Source organism: Microcaecilia unicolor, chromosome 4 (assembly GCF_901765095.1).
Source record: "Microcaecilia unicolor chromosome 4, aMicUni1.1, whole genome shotgun sequence".
Taxonomy (NCBI): Eukaryota; Metazoa; Chordata; class Amphibia; order Gymnophiona; family Siphonopidae; genus Microcaecilia; species Microcaecilia unicolor.
In genome coordinates, this window is record NC_044034.1 from 292,014,523 (window position 1) to 292,034,692 (window position 20,170).

Consider the following 20,170-nt stretch of genomic DNA (forward strand, 5'->3'; position numbering starts at 1 on the left):
GTCAATAAGAGGAGTTTGATAGGGAGCCAATGAAGTGACTTGAGGAGAGGGCTAATATGAACATAGTGACACTGGTAGAATATAAGTCGTGCAGCAGAATTTTGAACAGATTGAAGAGGAGAGAAATGACTAAGTGGGAGACCTGTGAGAAGCAAGTTGCAATAGTCTAAGCGAGAGGTGATAAGAGTGTGGATAAGGGGTCTGGTACTGTGCTCAGAAATCCTCCAATTTTGGCACTCCAAGCCACTTTCTAGTTCACCTACTGAAAAGGCCACCATGCAAATCTCCTTTTTCTCTCTCTCTGATGAACATCCCAGGTTGTTGGCCTCCACTACACTTTTAGAAAGAAAGGGACATGATAGAAAGTTTGCAGTGACAGGACTTCAAATGAAGGGACCAAAAGCAAAATAATATAAAGGACCCCTTGGTGGGAAGAGGATTGTCCTCAGAAGATACAGAAGCACCTACAAGGGGCCCCTCTCCTTTCCTGGGCCCCACCCCTGCACTGCAATGGCTGTTTGGGTGGAATTTCTGTCAATGAAAATTTGGATATAGACCTGGAGGAGTAGCCTAGTGGTTAGTGCAGTGCACTTTGATCCTGCAGAACTGAGTTCAATTCCCACTTCAGCTCCTTGTGACTCTGGACAAGTTACTTAACCCTCCATTGCTCCTGGTACACAATAGGTACCTGAATATATGTAAACCACTTTGAATGTAGTTGCAAAACAAACCTCACAAAGGTGGTATATCAAGTCCCTTTTCCCTTTAATTAATTCCATGCAGCAAGCGCAGTCACAATTGGTAGATCTGTCTTCTGAACTATATCCTGCATTTTCAGTAAATCCTAATCTATATGAGGATAATTCAACTAGTTGTTAAATGTTTGCAGAGTTTAGCAAACAACTAGAAACTAGTCTGTGCACCCTGAGCTGTCTGTCACAGATGAGTCTGAAATGCAACTGATTATCAGATGCCTTTTGTAAATGAAATGGAGTGAATTTCTGACTCATCTAAAGAAAAGCAAAATAAGGACCAATGCTTTTATCAGGCACATGTTTAGAAATTCATTTTTGTTTTCTAGCATTTTATGAGTCCCTTTTCTCTGTCTTCCTCCCGCTCTGTAAACGCTTGAGTTCTTTCCGTTTTGTGGTTTCTTAAAGTGCTGCCTTTTCACTATCTTAAGAAGCTGTCTGTTACGGAGTCTGCTCTTACCTGTGGCTGCAGAGATGAGCATCACCAATAGCTGGGCAGAAGCCATCGCTACTCCCATCTGCAAAGGAGTTGCTTGATCACCCCTCTTAATATAACCCCAGGGTCTTCGTCGAGCCAATCGGCTTCTTTAAAGAGGGTGATGTCACAAAAGGTGGGATCTGCTGACTTTTGGTTTGCAAGGTAAGACCCTCTGTGCTCTCACAAGATTTCTCTCCTTCCACCATTGCTTCATTTCTTTCTTCACAGGTCACAGGGAATAGCTGAGCCAGCCCTGGCTACCAAGAATGAGAGATAGCTCTGGTGCTTCCTAGTCTCCTTTTTAAATGTGCAAAGCAGGAATATAAGTACCAGGATCTTACCTGGCCCTGTTGATCTAAATGCATCTCTCTGGAAACATTAATTTTAATGTTTTATACTGCCAACTTGGCAGTGGCGTCTCTAGACAGAAATATTTGGGGTGGCAACAAAGAGGCAAGCTAGATATGGAGGAAGATAAGCCAAAGTGACATTTTTACTGCTATGCGGGAAAATGTGGGACACAAATGTAATAAATAAATAAATTTCTATACATCATAACCATTCCTCCCCACTTTTAAATAAGCTATGAGAGACAGTATAAGAAAGTCCCAAGAGTCTTCTAGATATAAAGAATCCTCTTAGCTAGTTTCAGCCATCCAGGATAACTATCGTGAAATAATGATAACAGCTACAAAGTTTTCTATATGGGAGTGAAATCCAGAGACGCCAAGTCACTCTGCTCCAGAAGGGAGGCAAGACTCTTTGGCCAAACCTGGTTTTAAAATTATACCCTAAAACAGTATGGGAATTATAGTCCGTGATTCTACCCAGTGGAATCCATCCTGCAGATCCAGAATGAAGGTCTGTCAGAATGCAAGCAGCTCAAGGGGACAGAAACCAGTGATGGGATTTGAACTCATCACCCCTGAATGATAAATAACGTGTTTTATTTTTATTTTTAATTTTTATGAGTATTCACAATAATTCAAGAAAAACTCTTGATTTGAAAGATTGAAGAGTGTAAGCAATACAATTTCAAAATAAACAATTATTCAAACAATATATTATTTTCCCCCTCCAATCTCAAGTCCACCACTTTAAAGAGAGAACAAAAGGTACAATTCCATGAAATATGTTTCCAATAATTAAAGCAAAGAAATAGAAGAGATACTTTAAGTGCCAAATATGTAAGCCACATTGAGCCTGCAAAAAGGTGGGAAAATGTAGGATACAAATGCAACAAACAAATAAATAAATAAATAAATAAATAACAATATATAATCATGAAGTAGATGTTGATAATATAGTTGGCTGTAGATTGGGAGTAATAGCAACCCTCGACTCTAAAAAAGAGTTCAGATGTGTAATTTTCAATACACGTTTGCAGGGAAAATTAAGCCAAAATAAACCACCCAATTGTAAAACCCTGGGACGGAGTTTTAGAAATAATTGACGTCTCTTTTGAGTTGCTCTCGCAATATCAGGAAATATTCTAATCTTGCTATTCATAAAGAGTTCAGCCCTATGATGGAAAAATTGTCTCAAAATCCAATCACGATCTGGTTCCAGTATAAAAGTCACAATCAAAGTTGCTGGTGTGATACCCTTCTCATCCTCTTGAATTATTTGTGTGAGATTCAATGTATCAGATGAAACTTCTGCTCCTTGTTCAACTTGATTAATTTTCTTTTTTATCCTTTTTATATGGTGGTAAATAATATATCTTGGAAACTGGCGGGTAAGCCTGTTCAGGAATCCTCAGTATTTCTGATAAATATTTCTTAAAAGTTATTAAAGGAGCAACCGATGTAATTTTTGGAAAATTAATCAACCTTAGAGTTTTAGCCCTTAGTTGATTTTCTAAATTCTCAGCTTTATAGTGTAACAAAGTATTTTACTTAATCAAGTTAAGCTGTGTCTGTTGAAGAGATTTAATGTTATCATTATTAATTTCTGTTGTTTTCTCAATTTTAAGTGATCTTTCTTCCAAGACTGAAATTTTTTCCAATGGCAATTTTGAGGCTTGAGTCACCAGTAACAATTTCTGTGAGAAAGAAGTTTCTAAGCCCTTAAGAGCTTCCCATATTGAGTCTAAGGTAATAATGGGTGGTTTTATAGGCAGAAAAGACTTACAGATTGAAGTAAATTCAGCTAAGTTTCCCCCTAATGGTTGCTTCTCCTCTACTGCTCTGGAGTCTGCCAAAACACTGACTCTCTCCGATATCTTCTCTCCGATGGTAACATCCAGCAGATCCATGATACAAACCGATCCCGCAGGAGGAAGCACTCCTTGGACAGCAACACAAGGGGGTTCCTGCCCCTGTTGCCGCTCCACTGCCGGCATCATCGGAGGCCTCCGCTCGTTGGGGCTAAATGAGATCTCAGCCTCAAGCTGAGGGAGAGGGACACCTTCCACCGCTCCCTCTAGCAGCAAGGAACCAAGCCCCGAAACTTCCAGGCACAACAAAGCGGTACATGGGTCCCGATGGTCTCACAGGTGTTGTGGGGCTGACACACTGTTTTCCCCTCCGCTTCGGCATAGAAACAGGTAAAGAATTCAATAATGGAGGAAATCGAGTGATGAGCCGCCTTGCAGCGTTCTCTTCAAGACGCCATTTTGTTCCCATAAATAACGTATTCTAATGGCAATTCTTATGTTCTTATGGGTACAAAGTACGCACTGAAGCCAGCTCTGTGGGTTCTGACACCCCCAATAGTGCGCAAGCTCCTTCATTGTGTCCAGGGATGGGTAAATTATATTGTGTTTGGCATCCCCAATCACTTTGAAATATAGGTGCCTGAGGGGAGGGCTGGAGATCATTTTTGAAGGAGATCGCCGGCCATCTTCCGACACAAATTGGGAGATGGCCGGCGATCTCCTGAACCCGGCCAAATCAGTATAATCGAAAGCCGATTTTGGCTGGCGGCAACTGCTTTCCGTCGCGGAGCCGACCAAACTTCAAGGGGGCGTGTCAGTAGGGTAGCAAAGGCGGGATGGGGGTGGGATGGGGGTGTGATTTGAGATGGCCGGCTTTGCCTGATAATGGAAAAAAGAAAGCCGGCCTTGACGAGCATTTTGCTGGCTTCACTTGGTCCCTTTTTTTTCAGGTCCAAGCTTCAAAAAGGTGCCCCAACTGACCAAATGACCACCAGAGGGAATTGGGGATGACCTCCCCTTACTCCCCCAGTGGTCACCAACCCCCTCCCACCCAAAAAAAAATATATTTTTTTGCCAGCCTCAAATGTCATACCCAGCTCCCTGACAGCAGTATGCAGGTCCCTGGAGCAGTATTTAGTGGGTGCAGTGCACTTCAGGCAGGTGGACCCAGGCCTATCCCCCCCTACCTGTTGCACTTGTGGTGGTAATGTTAAGCCCTCCAAAACCCCTCAAAACCCACTGTACCCATATGTAGGTGCCCCCCTTCATCCCTAAGGGCTATGGTAGTGGTGTACAGTTGTGGGGAGTGGGTTTTGGGGGGCTCAGCACCCAATGTAAGGGAGCTATGCACCTTGGAGCTATTTTTGAAGTCCACTGCAGTGCCCCCTAGGGTGCCCGGTTGGTGTCCTGGCATGTCAGGGGGAACAGTGCACTACAAATGCTGGCTTCTCCCACGACCAAATGCCTTGGATTTAGCCGGGTTTGAGATCGCCGGCATTAGTTTCCATTATCGGCGAAAAACCAATGCCGGCCATCTCAAACCTGGCCATCTCTGACATTTGGCCGGCCCGAACCGTATTATCAAAACAAAAGATGGCCGGCCATCTTTTTCGATACGGTTTGGGACTGCTCTTTGCGGCGCCAGCCAAATAGATGGCTGGCCATCTATTTGGCCGGCGCCGTTCGATTATGCCCCTCCATGTATAATCTTTGTTCCCATATGGAAAGTTTGGGAATTGCTCCCTTAACAGAAACAGATGCTGCCAGGTTTTTCACTCCTTGCTTCTTTTATGCATTCTTCAAGTCTGTTACTGTTTTATTCACCATCACTTACTCATCCAGGAGAGTTTTTCATGAAAACAGCATCCTTTCCAGGAAAAAAATATTTTCAGATGTTGCTCTGGAGGCTCAACTCTTGGAGCCTCATGTCATGTCCCCTAGTTCTAGAAAAATTCTCTTAACCACAGAACTACATGTTTTTCCTATCATCAGCATGACAGAAACAACCCTGTGGCACCCTGCTTCAGGATCCTCCATATTTTCAACATCTAAAGATCACTGAAAATCACTTCAGCTTTCATCACAGGCCCCCTGATCTATGACATTCATGTTAAGTGATCAGTTAATTCAGCAATGGGACAGGCAACTCCAGTGGCGTTCCTAGGGGGGCTGACACCCGGGGCGGATCGCCGATGTGCCCTGTCCCCCGGGTGCAGCACCCCCCTGGGTGCAGTGTGACCCCCCCCCCGGTGAAAGGACCCCCCCCCCGGTGAAGGAAACCCCCCCTCTGGGTGCACGCCGCTGGGGGGGGGGGGGTGCCGTGCGCCTGTCCTCTTTGTTCATTTCCATGCTCCCTCTGCCCCGGAACAGGAAGTAACCTGTTCCGGGGCAGAGGGAGCACAGAACGAATGTAGCGGATAGGCACGTGGCACCCCCCCAGCGGCGTGCACCCGGAGCGGACCGCACCCACCGCCCCCCCCCCCCCTAGGAATGCCACTGGGCAATTCTAAGGGCAGCAGAATTTCATTTTGATTGGAGGGGCAAATAGATGATCTCCAGCCCTCCCCTCAGGCTCTCTAATTGCTGATGTTGAGTAGGGCAACATTTTGATGGGGCCATGGCCTTTATGGCCTACCCTGTTCTGCTGCCTTTGCCAACCCCGGGTGGAATCTGGTCTTTTATAAATGAAGCTGAGATCCCTCCTCACATGGCCACAGTCAGAGAGCTGTCATGTGGATATCCTTTCAAAGCAGGATAAGGCAAGTTAAGAAGTATTGAGGGAATAAGAAGAGGACAGGCAAAGCTCAAAATGAGACACATATTTAAAACAAAAACTGAAAAACCTTACTTGCATTTGCTTTGAGGTTTGTGACTGCAAAAAAGTTTTGTTTCCTGTAATTAACTGTTGCGTTGTTTATTTAAACCACACTATGAATACTCATTCTTTCCATCCTTTAGATCTGATCACACAAAACCCACATATAACTGATGAGTAGCCAACACAGACCTTATCTCACATGCTCAGAGAGAGAAAAAAAGATACAGAAAGAGACCCATGCTAGTATATAAGCACCCAGGGATTCCTTAGAACATAGGAACATACATAGCACATAAGCTTGTCATACTGGAACAGATCGAAGGTCCATCAAGCCCAGTATCCTGTTTCCAACAGTGGCCAATTGGCATCCCCTCCAGCAAAAGTATGTTTAATGTGAATATGTGCCATGGGGAGGAGGGGGGGGGGGTAGGGAGAAAGGAGCAATGCGTTGCCCCTCAGTCCACCCCTGGGATCCTCAAAATTGGAGGGCTAGCTACGTCTCTGTGACTGGCACATTCTCATATATTGCTAAGGCTTACTTTTGGTGCTGCAGCATTAGCAGGAAGACTGCCATGCACAACACCCTCATCCCCCTAGCTTGGTACCCACACCATCCAGGCACTCTGGATGGTCATCTGCCTTGCCCACACCTTTCATAGCCCTGTGTGAAGATTCCTTATAACTGGAATGTAAGGGGACCTTACTTCCCTTATTAGGTGCTTGTGCTTTCCTACTGGGCAGCAAATGGGTGCAGGAGGACCTGTGTTTACCCAGGGGTACAAGGGTCATGGAATGAAGAAAGTAGGAAGGTTCTATACTGAACCACTGGCGGGATGCTCCCCTCCAGCAGTGTTCCTAGTAGGAGGTTTCATGGGATGAAGTTTGAATAAGATTTTGGAGTTGTGAATCAATATATTGAGAGGACCAGGGAAAGAGCCCAAGAGGGTGACCCTCACCCTTCAGGGAAGTTGTGGCTGTGGAACTAGGCCACATTTCCAGCCTGTTCATAAGGAGCCAGCTGTGAGACAAGGTTCAGGAAGGAAAGACTTTGTCCTGGGATTGAGAGCCCTGAGAGAAGTGAAGTCCAAAGAGAAAGAGGACCTAGCAGAAAGGTCTGTCTGTGGTGCTTCTGTCTGTCTTGCTGTTTCTCACTGTCCTAGTCTTGAAAAAAGGAGAAACTGCCCTGTTGTTGCTGACCCAGGAGTCCAAGGTATTCCAAACAAGGAGATGAGGATTGCTGCACATAAAGCTACACTCTGCTTGTCAGGTACCAAAAAGTGTTCCTGTGGTTAGGGAGCCTAAAATGTTCGGAATAAAGGAAAGACTGGTCCCAGAAGAAGGTAGACGAAGACAGCATCTGCCCCTTAGTTTACTCTGGTATACCTTTCTATAACATTTTATCAGAATTTGTGATGGAGATTTTTTTTTTCCCTTTGTAGCTTATTACCCAATACTGACATGATGTTTGGAACACTATGCATTGGGCCTTGGGGCTGGTCAATCCTCCCCCAATAAGAGAATCTGTGCCATGTTTTCTTTTGTATTTTATAGGAGCGGTGCCTTGGAATAGAGTTTGATGCATATCCAGAAGAGATCACAACATGCAAGAAGATAGTGCTTACACTTAGAAGATCTGTTCCTTCCAGAATTGAGTTCTGTGGGTTTGCTAGTAGCACACCTGAAAACGTTTCCACTGACTGCTGAAATTATCACGTCCCACAGACATTATACCAAAAGAGGAAGGGAGAGTGCAGCCATCTGATGCAACAAGGCAGGAGATAGTGCCCAACATGCTAGAAATACAGAAATAATGAGAGGAGACTGTATTACAGTGCAGAAGAACAGGATACTGGACCTCAAGCACCAAGAAGGTCCCAGAAAGGAAAGAGTCCTCACAAGGAGATCCTGAAAGAGTTGGCTGTGAATGACAGACTGAAGATAGGACTCATATCTCTGTGTCAACCCAGCCTTTGAGGATGAGTCCATTTCTTGAGATGCATCAAACTGTTACACCTGAACAACTTTACATAAGTTTATTTTGTAGCAACACCATGTCCTGGCATGAAGATTATTTCCTTTGAGTCCAGAAGTGATTCATAGTCCTCTCCCTATGAGTCTTGAAGCATATCTCCCTCTCCTTCCCAGCTCAGAAACAGACCCATTGCTGCAGCCCCAGCAGTCACAGAAAAGTTCTTCTTTGCAGTGAGCAGCCAGGAGGGTTCAGCAGGGCTGGATTGACACTACATTGAGTCCTAGGCCGCTTCTCAACCCAGTCCTCGGGGAACAGCCAACCAGTCAGTCAGGTTTTCAGGATATTCATAATGAATACATAGCACATGTTAGATGTGAAAGTACAACACACAAATCAAGGGTGATGACAAAAATGAATATGCATGGGATAGATATGCATGCATAAGAACATAAGAATAGTCAAACTGGGATATTTATTTATTTAAAAAACTTATATACCACTTATAACTAGGTGGCTTCCATAAAAACATTCATATTCAACAAGAAATGCGAAAACATTACTCAGCATCAAACAGCAGAGTCATGTATAATTACCAAAACACAGAAACAGTTTTGTTTTCAAAAGTTTTAAAAACTTTTAAGCTGGCCTAATAGTTCATTCCGTGAGGAAATTCCAGCTGGTCCATCTAGCCTAGTATCCTGCTTCCAATAGTGGCCAATCCAGGTCTCATGCATATTAATTGTGGTTCAGACGTGAGGATCGCCTGGTGACTTGCCTGCCTGGTGCGAAGGCGGCGGACCTCACGCGTCACCTAGATAGGATTTTAGATAGTGCTGGGGAGGAGTCGGCTGTCTTGGTACATGTGGGTACCAATGACATAGGAAAATGTGGGAGAGAGGTTCTGGAAGCCAAATTTAAGCTCTTAGGTAGAAAGCTCAAATCCAGATCCTCTAGGGTAGCATTTTCTGAAATGCTACCTGTTCCACGCGCAGGGCCCAAGAGACAGGCAGAGCTCCGGAGTCTCAATGCATGGATGAGATAATGGTGCAGGGAGGGGGGGTTTAGATGTGTTAGGAACTGGGCAACATTCTGGGGAAGGGGGAGCCTATTCCGAAAGGATGGGCTCCATCTTAACCAGGGTGGGACCAGCATTTAAAAAGGAGATAGAGCAGCTTTTAAACTAGAAATGGGGGGAAGGCTGACAGTCGCTCAAAAGCGCATGGTTCGGGATAAGATATCTTTCAAAGATATCACCAGAAATCAAACAAAATAAAACATGGAAAAGAAAATAAGATGATACCTTTTTTATTGGACATAACTTAATACATTTCTTGATTAGCTTTCGAAGGTTGCCCTTCTTCGTCAGATCGGAAATAAGCAAATGTGGTAGATGACAGTATATATAAGTAAAACATCCAAGCATTTCATTGACAGTCTAAGGGTGGGGGTGGGTAGGAGGTATGCATGGGAACATCAAAGCATTTCAGAGATAGTCTAACAGGATGGGGGTGGATAGGTGAGAGGAGGGTGATAAACATAGCAATACAACTTTATGTTTTATAATGGGCTAGAAAACCCAGATCTTTGTTAAGTCCTGTCTGTTGGGTGTCAAAATATTCAATCATTGTGACTTATTTCTGATCTGAAGAAGGGCAACCTTCGAAAGCTAATCAAGAAATGTATTAAGTTATGTCCAATAAAAAAGGTATCATCTTGTATTTTCTTTTCCATGTTTTATTTTGTTTGATTTCTATTGATTACCTTTAAAAGTGGACTAACATGGCTACCACACCTCTCTACTCAAAGATATCACCAAAACAGGGAAGATAGAGTATCCTGATAGTGAGGTTGCAAAAGAGACCGTAGTAGATCAGGTGTCCCTAAATAAAAATAAAAATCAGACAAAAGATTGCAAATTAGTACTGTCAAGTACTAAGCATGATGTAAATAGGAGCCACAAACACAGTTTGAAATGTCTATATGCGAATGCCAGGAGCCTAAGAAATAAGATGGGAGAGTTAGAATATATTGCACTAAATGAAAAATTAGATAGAATAGGCATCTCTGAGACCTGGTGGAAGGAGGCTAACCAGTGGGACACTGTCATACTGGGGTACAAATTATATCGCAGTGATAGGGTGGATTGAATTGGTGGAGGGGTAGCATTGTATATTAATTAGAGCCTTGAATCAAATAGATTGAAAATTCTGCAGAAAACAAAACACTTCTTGGAATCACTGTGGATTGAAATTCCATGTGTAAAGGGGAAAAGGATAATGATAGGAGTATACTACCGTCCGACAGGCCACCATGAACAGACGGATGCAGAAATGTTAAAGGAAATTAGGGATGCAAACAAACTGGGCAACACAATAATAATGAGTGATTTCAATTACCCTTTTGACTGGGTAAATGTAACATTGGGACATGCTAGGGAGGTAAAATTCCTTGATGAAATCAAGGACAGCTTTATGGTGTAGCAGGTACAGGAACTGACGAGAGAAGGAAAAATTCTAGACCTAGTCCTTAGTGGAGCGCATGATCTGGTGCGGGAGATAATGGTGCTGGGGCTGCTTGATAACAGTGATCATAATATGATCGGATTTGATATTAGCTTTGAAGTAAGTATAAATAGGAAATCAAATACGTTAGCGTTTAACATTAAAAAAGGAGTCTATGATAAAATGAGAAGAACGGTGAAAAGAAAACTTAGAGGAGCGACTGCGAGGGTCAAAAATTTACATCAGGTGTGGATGCTGTTCAAAAACACGATCCTGGAAGCCCAGGCCAAATATATTCCGCGTATTAAAAAAGGAGGATGGAAGACCAAACGATAGCCGGCATGGTTAAATAGTGAGGTGAAGGAAGCTATTAGAGCTAAAAGAAAATCCTTCAGAAAATGGAAGAAGGAACCGACTGAAAATAATAAGAAACGGCATAAGGAATGTCAAGTCAAATGCAAAGTGCTGATAAGGAAAGCTAAGAGGGACTTCGAAAAAAAGATTGCATTGGAAGCAAAAACACATAGTAAATTTTTTTTTAGGTATATTAAAAGCAGGAAGCTGGCAAAAGAATCAGTTGGACCGCTAGATGACTGAGGAGTAAAAGGGGCGATCAGGGAAGACAAAGCCATAGCAGAGAGATTACATGAATTCTTTGCTTCGGTCTTCACCAAGGAAGATTTGGGTGGGATACCGGTGCCGGAAATAGTATTAGAAGCTGACGAGTCGGAGAAACTTAATGACTTCTCTGTAAACCTGGAGGATGTAATGGGGCAGTTCTACAAACTGAAGAGTAGCAAATCTCCTGGACCGGATGGTATTCATCCCAGAGTACTGATAGAACTGAAAAATGAGCTTGCGGAGCTATTGTTAGAAATATGTAATTTATCCTTAAAATCGAGCATGGTACCGGAAGATTGAAGGGTGGCCAATGTAACGCCGATTTTTTAAAAAGGTTCTAAAGGAGATCCGGGAAATTATAGACCGGTGAGTCTGATGTCGGTGCCGGGCAAAATGCTAGAAACTATTATTAAGAACCAAATTACAGAGCATATTCAAAAGCATGGATCAATGTGACAAAGTCAACAAGGATTTAGTGAAGGGAAATCTTGCCTCACCAATCTACTACATTTCTTTGAAGGGGTGAACAAATGTGGATAAAGGGGAGCCGGTTGATATTGTGTATCTGGATTTTCAGAAGGCGTTTGACAAAGTACCTCATGAAAGACTCCAGAGGAAATTGGAGAGTCATGGGATAGGAGGTAGTGTTCTATTGTGGATTAAAAACTGGTTAAAAGATAGAAAACAGAGAGTAGGGTTAAATGGTCAGTATTCTCAATGGAGAAGGGTAGTTAGTGGGGTTCCCCAGGGCTCTGTGCTGGGACCGCTGCTTTTTAACATATTTATAAATGACCTAGAGATGGGAGTAACTAGTGAGGTAATTAAATTTGCTGATGACACAAAGTTATTCAAAGTCGTTAAATCGGGGGAGGATTGTGAAAAATTACAAGCGGACCTTACGAGACTGGGAGACTGGAGAGGCTTATTTTCAAAGCACTTAGCCTCCCAAAGTTCCATAGAAACATATGGAACTTAGCCTCCCAAAGTGCTTTGAAAATATGCCTCTCGGTGTCTAAATGGCAGATGACATTTAATGTGAGCAAGTGCAAAGTGATGCATGTGGGAAAGAGGAACCCAAATTATAGCTATGTCATGTAAGGTTCCACGTTAGGAGTTACAGACCAAGAAAGGGATCTATGTGTCGTTGTTGATGATACGTTGAAACCTTCTGCTCAGTGTGCTGCTGCGACTAAGAAAGCAAATAGAATGTTAGGTATTATTAGGAAAGGAATGGAAAACAAAAATGAAGATGTTATAATGCCTTTGTATCGCTCCATGGTGAGACCGCATCTCGAATATTGTGTTCAATTCTGGTCGCTGCATCTAAAAAAAGATACAGTGGAATTAGAAAAGGTGCAGAGAAGGGCGACGAAAATGATAAAGGGGATGGGCCGACTTCCCTATGAGGAAAGGCTAAAGCGGCTAGGGCTCTTCAGCTTGGAGAAAAGGTGGCTGAAGGGAGATATGATAGAGGTCTATAAAATAATGAGTGGAGTTGAACGGGTAGATGTGAAGCGTCTGTTCACGCTTTCCAAAAATACTAGGACTAGGGGGCATGCGATGAAGCTACAATGTAGTAAATTTAAAACGAATCGGAGAAAATGTTTCTTCACTCAACGTGTAATTAAACTCTGGAATTCGTTGCCAGAGAATGCGGTTAGCTTAGTGGAGTTTAAAAAAGGTTTGGACGACTTCCTAAAGGAAAAGTCCATAGACCGTTATTAAATGGACTTGGGGAAAATCCACTATTTCTGGGATAAGCAGTATAAAATGTTTTGTACATTTTGGGGATCTTGCCGGGTATTTGTGACCTGAATTGGCCACTGTTGGAAACAGGATGCTGGGCTCGATGGACTTTTGGTCTTTCCCAGTATGGCAATACTTATGTACTTAGGAAGTTGCATCAGAGGGAAGGCTTGGGGTCGGCATGAGCAGTGGGAGTGAATTGCTGCTTGTTGCCAGTGAAGAACTGAAAATGTTAAAAGCTACAGAGGGAGGGGTGGGTTTGGGGAGAGGGTGGAGTTGAGAAATACTGAAATGCTTGTGGAAGAGGGAAAGAAGAGATTAGGAAAGCTGGCAAATTGGGCAACACTATAATAATGGGTGATTTCAATTACCCCAATACTGACTGGATAAATGTTACATCAAGGAGTACCAGGGAGATACAAAATCCAAATAGAAGTAAACTATGTGAGATCTTGTGAAAAACACCCTCATACAGTGTTATAAAATGTGTGAAAAAGTGCTATATGAAGCTAAATCTCTCACACACTCATTTCCTGAGTAGCTGGCAAGTGTGAAAAAGACTTCACATTTCTTATCTCGGGCTTGACTTTTATTGCACTACCACATGAATTATCCAAAGATGACGTATGTTAACCTGAACCACCAAGATCATTTATTCAGAGGGGAGAAAATTCAATTCTGCAATATCTCTAGATATATGGCCACAATTCATAAAGACGTCATGAACCTGCAAAGAATTACTTTGCCAAGACTGGAAGGCACTATCTGGATAAGGCTTGGAGGGAGACATTGTTGGACTATGTGGGAAGACAAAAAAACCTATCCATAAAACGTTACTGCTTAGACAGGACATTTCTGAAAGCACACCACTGCCCAGCAGCAATCATGTTCCCAACGGCATTTACAAAACATTTTTTGGCCCAAGCAGAAAGTATATCAGCCTTGTTGTGGCAGGGTCTCCTGCACAAACTTGGGATTCATTGTAGGTCTGTAGAAAATCAGACCTTCCCTTTAGTGCACCTGCACCACTGAGTAGTGTAATGCAGACTGAGCCATTCATCAAATGTATCCAGCGTAGAACTGGAATTTATGTTCTGTATACTGCAGGGCACATTTATAAAGAAACAATGGATACTGCGCACAAAGGTGGGAGATAGGATGAGAAAGAATGAAAACACCTTCATAATCTAGGTACAGACAAAATAAAAGTAAGCATAGTGTGCGTTATAAATCTGCCGGTCGATATTCAAAGCAATTTAAGGGATCAGAAATGGCTCTTGGATGGTTAAATCACCTGTTAAGTCCTAACCAGTCATTTTCAGTGGCACTTAACTGGTTAATGCTGCTGAAAATATCCGGTTAGAGCCTATTTCAAAACCAGGTGTTCCGGGGGAGGAGCTAGAACTTGGCCAGTTAAGTGTCAATATTCAGCACTTATCAGGCCAAGATAACTGCATAAATAGATTGCATATAAGCCAGTCCTATCTTTATGTGGTGCCCCATAGCCGGTTAAGTGCTGAATTTCACACTTAACCAGTTATGTTTTAGCCGGCTCCACAAACCCAGAAGTTCAATGCCGAAGCCCGGACAAGGGCCTGCATTGAATTTCTGGGCATAATGCCTGTAGCAGTCAGCAAAACACTGAGCATTAACGGCTGAATATTGACCCCTTTGAATTTACACAAACCAAGGGGTACATGGGACAACTCAAATTCTACAAAGAAGTGCAATTACCACGACAGTTAGGAACCACTACTCGGGGGGATAGAATGTCAAGCTTGTCCACAATGAATATCTGTGAAAATGTATTTCTACATTTTGGCTTCCATCACAAGCAGAACTGTGGTGAATGGATTTGCAAATGGCTGCTTTGAATTGTTCATGTGGGTCTCTTCTGCTAGCCAAAACAAAGGGCCTCATATCTGGCAGCTTCCCACTGCTGGCATCATCTATCTAGCAATAAATTATAGTAAGTCAGAGCAACAGGGAGTATGTGGAGGAGCAGTGAAGTGGTTATAGCTGTATATCAAGAACCAGGGCAACTAGGATCTGAGTCTCACTTCTTCCAATGATGTTTACTATGTCTCAGGTACAAACAGGGTTAGATTTACTAATGTATAAAAGTGCATTAATACGATTTAATTTAAGCTGTCTTATTGTCAATGAGGCCTACTTCCTAATAACTTGCATTAATCCTGCAAGCGTACTCCCTTTATTTCCCACCTCCAGGTCCTCAACTCCCCCTACTTCACAGGCTTCCACCTGTGGCACCAACAGTTGTCACAGGCAAGAGCAGGACTGTGACAATTGTTGCCCTCATGCAGATCAGCAGTCCTAGAACAGGAGCCAACCAATCTGCTGTTCTCTGATGCCTACCCCAGTTGCCTATGTATGGATCCAGAGTGCAGGTGATGCCTGCGGCCCCCAAACACTTTCAAGTCCACAGGGAAAGACAGTTTCAATCCTTCTCCTCCTCCCAGTAGCCCCCCCCCCCTCCACCAGGCCAGCAGTATGCAGGGGAGGGGGGAGCAGGTAATCTTTATTTACATTTACTAATGGGGAGGATTTAGCTTGTGATCTGAGGAGGAATAAAGAGATAATTTGTTTTCTATGGTTAACTTTAGGAAGAGTTTTGTGACAGTTTCTTTTCTTTCATGCCCACACAAACTCCTTTTTGTTGTTTTACTGCCCCCTCTTCTGGCTAAGGACCAGAAAAAGAACCGGAGAATAGGAAATAGAGAAGAAAATAGAGACTAGGACAGTAAGAGAGAAGAGAGAAAGACTGGACAGCCCTGGTGTTAGTCGTCCTCAGATTTAAGTGTGGAAAAGAGTTTGGCATATCAGATATGTGCATAATCTAATACACACAGAGATTCATTTTACATAGAACATCGAGACTGGAATTGAGACGTCCAGGTCAGGACTTGCTCAGTTCTGGTGATATTTTATAAAGGCTCTGCTGAATGTAGAACATTTTGTGAAGTACATATAAGGACATGGAGGCAGCACAAGCAGTGAGAACAGCCATTTTACATATATACATGTTGAAAAACTGAATGTCATGAACGTGGCTGTTTTCAGTGGTGATTTGGCATCTTTCACATGTAAGTGGCACCACTTCTGTTTGTAGCTGTCCCATTGTACACATCTAGATATGTAAGTGCCTCCAATCAAGCAGTGAGACTACAATTCTTATTTTTCTTCATTTTGGAGGCAGAAATAAACAAAGGTGAATTAAGGACAATCGCTCAATTAATCTCTTGTATAAAAACCCTGGCTGAAACAAACACTTTTTAAACATTTGTACATGCCTCTCAGCTGGGGTAAAACCAAATGGAGACATAAACATATTCTATTCCCTTTATAAAACAGGAAATACATGTGTAGATGTTTGTCCCACAAAGGCATGCCCCCATCATGCCTCACACAGAGATTTCAAGCGGGGCGTGATGGGGGCATGCCTTTGTGGGACTTTGAGTAGCTTTCTGAAATCACCATTTACATGTGTGCATCATCTATACATGCAGATTTCACTATTTACATGCAGGGGCGTAGCCAGACTTCGGTGGGAGGGGGGTCTGACTCCAGAGCCCGAGGTGAGGGGGCACATTTTAGCCCCCCCTGGCGCCGATGACCCCCCATTTTTGCCCCCTGTCACCGCCACCACCACCACCAAGTTTGACCGCTCCGCCGCCAAACCTCTCGACCCCTCTCCCACCGCCAACCCTCCCCCGTCGCCACCATCGCAGTCGGCTACCTTTGCTGGTGGGGGACCCCAACCTCCGCCAGCCGAGGTCCTCTTCTTTCGGCGCAAGGCTTCGTTCTGTTTCTGTGAGTCTGACATCCTGCACGTTGTATGTGCAGGACGTCAGACTCACAGAAACAGAACGAAGCCTTGCGCCGGAAGAAGAGGACCTCGGCTGGCGGGGGTTGGGGTCCCCCGCCAGCAAAGATAACCAACGGTGATGGCAGGGAAGGGTTGGTGGAGGGAGGGGGGTCGAGAGGGTCGTTGGCAGGGGGGTCCAGGGCCAAATCTACGGGGGCCCAGGCCCCCATGGCCCCACATAGCTACACCACTGTTTACATGTGGAGATGCTTGTAAAATGATCCCCAAAACCTGATATTTGTAAACCGTGGAATATATATATATATATATAGGGGTAAATTCTATAAATGGGCTTACAAAATCGGCACGGAATAAAACCACTTAAACGGTATTCTATAAGCTGCGCTAAAAGTTTGTCACAGTTTATAGAATACGCTGAATTGGAAAGTTGCGTGTAAATTTAGGCACGGCCATTTGCACCAATAAAAATGTGGTGCAAATGCCCATGCCTGAATTTACATGTGGAGCACCATTATTCTGTAATTGCTTGTGTAACTCAAAACCACACTCCCATTCTGCTCTAAAACACTCATGACCCTTCCATTTCCATGTGCCCTTTTTGAGAATGTACGTAAATTTCGCCTAACTTTATATGCGTTGGTCCCAACTACATCTAATTAGTGCCAATAATTCCTTGTTAAAAAGCCAGTTATTGGCACTAATTGGCTTGTTATTCAATTAAATTGTGTATGTAAATTGGGGCTATGCCTAAATTTGCACATGCAATTTTTGGCGACCTTTACCGAATCAGAGGGAAAGTGTTCCTCCAGGTCCCAGGTCAATCTCTGAAGGAAAATATCGATTCTTCTGTGGCTAATGCCCAATACAATAAACTATACATATTTCCACGGTGATCAGTGTGTTCTTCCATGTTTGCAAACATATTTTGTGTGTGTGCATTACTTGCATACAATTTGTTCACTTTACTGGGCTTACGTTGTTCTTAATGCATACATTAGGAAACTGAGAGGAAGCTCAGGGCATGGTTCTAATATACAGCTTATTATATTGGCCCCGGAAAGGGCAATAGACAAAACTATATTTCAGGCCAGATGTACTAACCATTTTGCCCATATAAAAAACTTCTTGGTACATCTGGCCCCATGTTTTACAAAAGTGTAAGATTTAAACAAATAGCCAGGTTCTTGGCTAAAGTTGGTGTTCATTTGGAAAGACACTGAAGGGAGTAGGTACAGCCACAACAAAGAAACATGAGAATATCTAAGTGAATTCTAGGACATTTTGAAGAAAATAACTGAGAACAGATAAACAACAAACTACAGCCAGTGTTACTGTGTCCATCTTCTGTTCACATTGCTTGTAGATTTGTGTTATACTGCCACCTTGTGACCTGTGGCATTAATTGACTCAAATATTAAAAGACCCTTTCATTCCACAGCTCATGGTTTATTATCTTGGTCATGTATACTGCATATCATTTCCTCCAGGTCCCATTAGATTCTTCCAGTTCTTAGTCTCTAGCTCAGAATGTAACTTTTATTCTCATTGGTCATTCTCAGAGACCCTTATGGGTAAGCTATCCTCTTCTCTGGATCACAGTTCTCCATTTTGGACAAAAGAAGCCCAAAGCAGAATCACTGCAACATCTGCAGTTATTATCCTTTCACTTACATTCAACCAAGTTTTCAGAAAATCTCATCACATCAGCACTGAGACAGATTCAGTTAGCATAATTTCAGCTACCTACAGTAAGGTAGTGTTTTTTTTCACTCAGTTGTACTAAAATTGCTTATAACTAAGTGGAGTGAAGGAGTGGTTAGAGCACCGGTCTTGCAATTCTGAGATGGCCAGTTCAAATCCCGCTGCTACTCCTTGTGATCTTGGGCAAGTCACGTAACCATTTCCTCAGGTACAAACTTAGATTGTGAGCCCTCCTGGGACAGAGAAATATCCAGTGTACCTGAATGTAACTCACCTTGAGCTACTACTGAAAAAGGTGTGAGCAAAATCTAAATAAATAATAAACAAATGAGTTTCTACATATCAAAGCTGAATTTGGCTTAGCTTTTTGACCAGCAACACAGTAAGATGGAAGAGCAGGAAAGAAAGATACAGCAGAAGAGGGCTGCACTCCAGGGGCCTTGGAGCTTAACTTGGTATTTATATATAACTTACTATTCCCCCATATTCCCCCAGATTCTACATAGTGCAACAGGAGTTGCACATGCAAATCAGGTCATATTCTGATTTTGTTCTCACAGCTTAATTAGCATAAGCCAATCAGTGTTGATAATTGCCAGTTCACAGGCAATTATCGACACTAATTAGCATTAATTAGCACTCTGTATATATTCCCGGAGTTGGTACTCTCCTCTCCGGAACCTGTAAGCCACATTGAGCCTACTGCTATGCGGGGAAAATGTGGGATAGAAATGTAATAAATAAATAAATAAATAAATTAGCTGGAATTTATGCACAGAATTTGCTAAGTGTATTCTGTAAAGTTTTGCGCATAAATTCTAAGATGCAGAACAATGGGCATGGAATGAGTGGGCTGTGGGCACTTCTAAAATCTATGCGTGCTGATATAGAATACACGCGCTCCGTGCCTAACTTAGTTTTTGGCATCTAGGCCAAGTTTTACTTGGCGTAAACACCTACAACTAAATTTAGTCACGTGGACAGGTGCTAGGCGCATTCTATAAACCACGCCTAACTTTAGGCATAGTTTATAGAATACACCTAGGTGTATTTTTTTGGGCACCGATTTATACGGTGTCATATATATAATCTAGTCCATTATGTTTTTTTCTTCAGCTTTCTTCTGTCCTTATCACTGTGGGGTACCAGTACTTGGAATGTCTGTAGTGACAGCAGGGAAAATACCATTTAAAGCCTGTAGAGGGTGCACACTGCACACCTTGCACCGCAGACTGTTCTCCCCACTACAGGAAGGTCACTGGAACCAGTAACTTCACAAATCAGGCAACTGAGGCCTGGTATATGGAGAAAGGCAGAGACATCAAGAAGCAGAAGGAGTGAAGGAGATGGTAGCACACGATATGTTCAAGGTACAAACACAGAGATGCCGAGTTATCCAGTTCCAGGCTGGAGATTTTGGGACAGTTATGGATTTCTCCTTCATCACTTCCCTGTAAAGCTCCTTCTGCTCAATTTGCATATCAGCTGTGTTACTTTCAGCAGTTAGTGTCATTTTGCTGCCACAGCCCATATTGTGGTTGGCTGTTTGATGGTGTGTTTATATCTGTTTCTAAAC

At 43.0% G+C, this 20,170-nt stretch overlaps 1 protein-coding gene across 3 annotated transcripts in view; it reads right to left on the minus strand.

Annotated features, from left to right (window-relative positions):
- Positions 1-1,378, minus strand: part of LOC115469247 (prosaposin-like) — a 46,735-nt gene extending 45,357 nt beyond the window's left edge. For 2 of the 3 annotated variants that reach the window (XM_030201693.1, XM_030201692.1), the window contains exon 1: positions 1,213-1,378. In XM_030201693.1, coding sequence (XP_030057553.1) covers positions 1,213-1,270 — 58 coding nt within the window. In that variant the 5' untranslated portion in view covers positions 1,271-1,378. The remainder of the gene's footprint in view (positions 1-1,212) is intronic. The other variant, XM_030201691.1, reaches the window with a different exon arrangement.
- Between the last annotated feature and the right edge of the window lie 18,792 nt (positions 1,379-20,170).